At 41.0% G+C, this 4,750-nt stretch overlaps 1 protein-coding gene across 7 annotated transcripts in view; it reads right to left on the bottom strand.

Annotated features, from left to right (window-relative positions):
• Positions 1 to 4,750, bottom strand: part of LOC135209990 (uncharacterized) — a 45,410-nt gene continuing 40,660 nt past the window's right edge. For all 7 annotated transcript variants that reach the window (XM_064242721.1, XM_064242717.1, XM_064242716.1 and 4 more), the window contains exons 2-3: positions 1,629 to 2,654; positions 1 to 1,049 (exon numbers count right to left, since the gene is read on the bottom strand). In XM_064242721.1, the coding sequence (XP_064098791.1) occupies positions 301 to 1,049; positions 1,629 to 2,217 (1,338 nt within the window). In that variant the 5' untranslated portion in view covers positions 2,218 to 2,654 and the 3' untranslated portion in view covers positions 1 to 300. The remainder of the gene's footprint in view (positions 1,050 to 1,628; positions 2,655 to 4,750) is intronic.

Below are 4,750 nucleotides of genomic sequence, written 5' to 3'. Positions count from 1 at the left end.
TAACAATCATTCCAAAGTTTATTTCTCACACAATATTAAGTTAGCTTAGAACAGTGGAATCTGAGTCAATACTTCTCTCGCCTACAAGGAAGAGACATTGTCGTCCGCGGTTCCCAAATGACTAGTTTAAGCACATCACCAGTTGTGATGTTATGCAACAGTTGACGATGGATCAAGATTACAATTCGATCTTCCCTAAGTGAACGTCGGTATGCGAAAGTTGGGAATGTTGAACAGTTTTCAAGTATTCTTGTGTTGCATGGTTAATGTCGGTGCATGTTTCTGTAACGTAGAAAAAAGTTAGAAAAAGTTCCAAGGGTCCGTGTTTGGATTTAAAAGGGAAGAAGTCTGACTGAGGTCGTGAGTAGGTTCAGCCAGGAAGTCGTGCGGTAGCTCGGCCAACAGCCCTTGGGAGGAGTGTGACAGAATGTCCTGAGATGCTTGTGACAGAATGTCACTGATGGGGTGAATGAGCAGGTCCTGAGTGGACTGAGAGAGGAAGTCCTGCGAGGTAGTAGAGGTACTCGAGGTGGTGCTCTGCATCACTCCCGGGTCGCTGGTCAAAGACCTCTGCGCCTTACTCCGCTGCACCTTGTCTGCCAGCTTTTCCATCAGAGCTCGACGCTCTAAGGACACGAACGTCGTCTCCTTCGGGGGCGGAGACTCGACGGTTGTTGGCATTGACGACTTCGTAGCAGCGAGTGAGCCTGCACTACTACTGCTGCTGCTGCTGCTGCTGCTGCCGCTGCCACTGCAGCTCTTGTTGGTGTCTCCGTTTGACAGCGCTGCTGCAGAAGCTCTGGCAGCCAGCCGCCTCTTCTCCTTGCGACGCTCGTTTTCCCGCCTCGTCCTTTCCGGGTCGTTGAGCCTTGCTGCTGCCCTCCGCAACCGTCTCCGGCCATTTGAGAAGAAGTTTTTGACGGTTATGTGATGCAGACCCAGTTCGGATGCGATGTGGAGTACCAGGCCTCTGGAGGGCTTCTCGGTTACGTTGAAGATGGAGTCCAGGGCCCTTCTCTGCAGTGGTCCTATCTTGCCCTTGCTAGCAGCTGAAAATGAAAATACAAAATAAAAATCATACGAAAATCTTCCTTGTAATCCGTGAAAACATTACAGATTTAACAAATTTAATAACACTGCTATTCTACTGAAAAACATAAAATAATATTCACACTAATCAAATAATTTTTTTTTTCAAGTTAAGACTGCATGCGCATGACTCACATGCGCGCCGACAAATGACAAAAACTGTGATAATATATCCAGAATGACCTCACTCTGGTTATAATATCATTTCTGCTATTGAGGCCAAATTCCATATAAATTATGACCTATTTCACTCATACAGCCCAATGAAGAAATGAACAATATGATCCAACAATTTACAGTTTTCTACGTCTACAGAATATCAGTTCAGAAAAACAAAATTCTATCATTTCAAGGCATTAATTCAATAACCAAATAGTTTGGAACAAACGGTATCTAAAAAGGCTGAGTCTTGCAAGGAAAACTAAGGCTGTAAGAATAGTCCTAACAAGAAACTATGCTTGTTTCGAAAAAAATATCCATATGCCTATTTTAATGAATAATAAAGATAATCAACATTAAAACATAGAGCCAAAACTTGCCTTCATCCCATGTTGCCTTGGTCTCCGTCGTTTCACTGGCATGGAGGCTGGCATCGAACGTGTCGTACCAACTTCCCAAGTTGAAACCTTCCGTAGCGATACTGTTGTCGTAGACGTCGGTGGAGAAGGCGTCGTAAGTCGAGGTCTCTTCTTCGATTTTGATCTTGACGTCCGTCAGCTCTACGTTCCCGTCGTAGAGGCCGCTGCTGAAGTCGCTAGAAGATTCAAGAGCTTCGTTGAGAGGTTTGAGGTCCTCATCGAAAACTTTCACATCGTCGTCGTGCCCCCGAAAGCCGTCGCCTCTGGACGAGATGCTCGTGTCGTAGAGCGTCGCCGAGCCAAAGGCAGAGGGCGCCGTTCCTGCAGTGGGCGTCAGGCATGGCGGAGGTGGCAGGCTGTCTTGAAGTTCCTGTGTCGGAGAGATGTCGTAGTAGGAGTCCGACCCCAGATTCGACTCGAAGTACTCGAACTCCTCTGTTTTCACGATGGAGTATTCGGACAGGCCGTCCAGGGGCGACAAGGACATGCCGCTGTCGTCATCGTTGCTAGACGCACCAGAGGCATTTAGAAGTTCAAGCTGAGTCAGCATGTTTGATCAGTGCATAACAATGCAGAAAAAAAAACTTATTCTCCTTTAAAAATATTTCCAAATGACTAAGATCTGAAGGTGCCTCTAAACAGAAAATCAAAGCACCTAAAGAATTATCATTCACAAACAGGAAAGTAGCACCGTTTTAGCACATGTTGAAATGAGTTCAAGATAAATACCACAGTATGAGTTTACTCTTCTTCTTGATGTCCTCGACACGTGCCAACAGCAGTGCCGTAGAGAAAACCCGTCTGTTCACTTCCCAAAATAAAAAGGAGTTTGAATGATGCTTCATCATATAACCTGTTTTTATTTTTCTATGTCAGTTCACTCTTGTAAGAACTTTACACATTTGCCTTGTTCGACCTTTTCACTACCGGTATGTTTTAGCACGATCCCAGGTAGCAAATCCCGTTTTCTGTTGCAATTCACATTTTCTGTAAAAAAACAATAAAAAAAACTCGTTAGTTATTTTATCATAAAGGTTACCAGAATGTTATATATTAATCATACAACTATTTCACCTTATAAGAAGTATAAACTTCTTGTTTATTTTTACCAAAAAATAAAGAAATGTGTTTTAGTTACAATACGTTTAATTTCAGGCAATTTTGATGTCAGAGAAGAATGATTACCACCAACCACTGTCAACTTCTATTATCAGGAACTTGATTTTGGAAAGAGAGAGAGAGAGAGAGAGAGAGAGAGAGAGAAACAATGCCTATAATTACATGATTCGTTTTACAAATGAGCAAAAATTAAGAGTAATTTATATTCTTTGTTTGTTACCCTTTTTTGTACAATATTCACTATAACTCCCAACAATCCAAAGAATTAAATACGCGGTGTGGTGGCAAAATCTTGTTGCTTTGAAACTAGACAAAAAAAAAAGAAAAAAAGATAGAGAATACCATAAGAATATGTTCACCAACCCAGCTACCGCGCAACGACTGCTCGAGGCTAATTATGGATAATTATAATTTGGCCAACTATAAAAAAATTAAGTAGTCCAGCATACAGGGAGAGAGAGTTTGGGCGTCGGAGTTGGCAGAGATAAGTGAAAAAAAAACTAGCGGAGAGAGAGTTAATGGGCTAACGTAATATGTTATTTCACTTTGAGATTTATTTGTTATTTAAATAAACTATATTTTGCTCTATGTTCTGTACACGCATTTCAAGAGAATGTTTTCAGGCTTGTGAATGCTCTTTGAAAAAAAAATTATCATTGTGCAAAATTGAAAGGGCCCTTTGAAGTTGGGTTACTAATCTTGAGACGTTGGAGAATAATATAATGTAGGTCCAAAGGTTGAGAAAATCAAAAGTTGAAGTGATATATAAAGTACATACTATAGTAGAGACTCGTATGAATGGCGCAGTATTTGTAAAAAGAGACCCAACAAAACTGAAAAGACTCCAGTACAGTTGCATGATTCTGACTTGAGTTTTAACGCATATTTTCAAGCATAGGCCTAACCCATCACTCCGCCGTTATAAGACGCATGCGCCAAAGTCTTGTTTTACTCTGGAGCCACTGTCTTTTAGGGAAGATATCCTAATAAATTAATTATCAATAACAAGAACCATAAATTCTACTGAACGAAACCAGCAAACACTCACATCTACCCGGGCTTTACCTTCAAACCGTAGGCCATAAGTCTCTCCCAACCTCGACACACTAATTGAACCAATAAAGAGCTTTTCCTCTGATCGGCCCTGGGCCCCCGTTTGGTATTTTGATGATGATCTGACGAGGAAATAATGCTGATTTTTCTGAGAGCCAAGTACGACGTTGCATCAGTATCAGTTGAGAATATATATTTTAGTGTATGCGCATTTCTCATTACCTTTTCTTTTTTAATTCAGAGAAACGAATGTAATTTAATGGATGTTGAAGATCGCATACTTTTCTGATGCGTAGTAGATGAGAGCTCTTAAGCAATTCGAGATGCAATATGAATAAATCGTAATGGAATAAAACAGAGACGTACTAAAAAATAATCTAAACTTACGAAATCGTCACACTTCTTAACGCTAAAAGTTCTAATACTAACTCTTATATAAGTATACATGGACAAGAACAGAATTATCTACTTTCTGGAACCAAGTTAAATGAAGCATTGTCTCACGTGCCCATTAACAGAACATTTTGTTCCCAATAAGAATACACGAGAAGGGACGCACTAATGTCCGCCTGTCTGTCTGTACGGCATGATTGAAAGACCATATTTCTGACAGGGAAATGGTATGCTCTGGCAACCGTCCAGGTGAGCGGGGAGCCACATCTCGTCCGTGAAAACACCTACGAATACTTTTTCTTTCTTTGCAAGTAGGCAATGAGGGGAGTAACTAAGCCCCTTAAAAGAAGGACGGTTATATGAATCACACCTTTTCCCTGATATTTAAAAAGTTTACAAACTAATCAAGAGATTTGCTTGGCAAATTCACATTTTTCGAAGATCTATAGACCTATGCTTGATAAATACGACTATACAACAGTACAGGTTACAGAAGGGAGGTTATGTGAGTCGTCCTT

Source organism: Macrobrachium nipponense, chromosome 39 (genome assembly GCF_015104395.2).
Source record: "Macrobrachium nipponense isolate FS-2020 chromosome 39, ASM1510439v2, whole genome shotgun sequence".
NCBI lineage: Eukaryota > Metazoa > Arthropoda > Malacostraca > Decapoda > Palaemonidae > Macrobrachium > Macrobrachium nipponense.
Note: the sequence above shows the minus strand (reverse complement) of the source record. Positions and strands in the feature narration are given on the sequence as shown.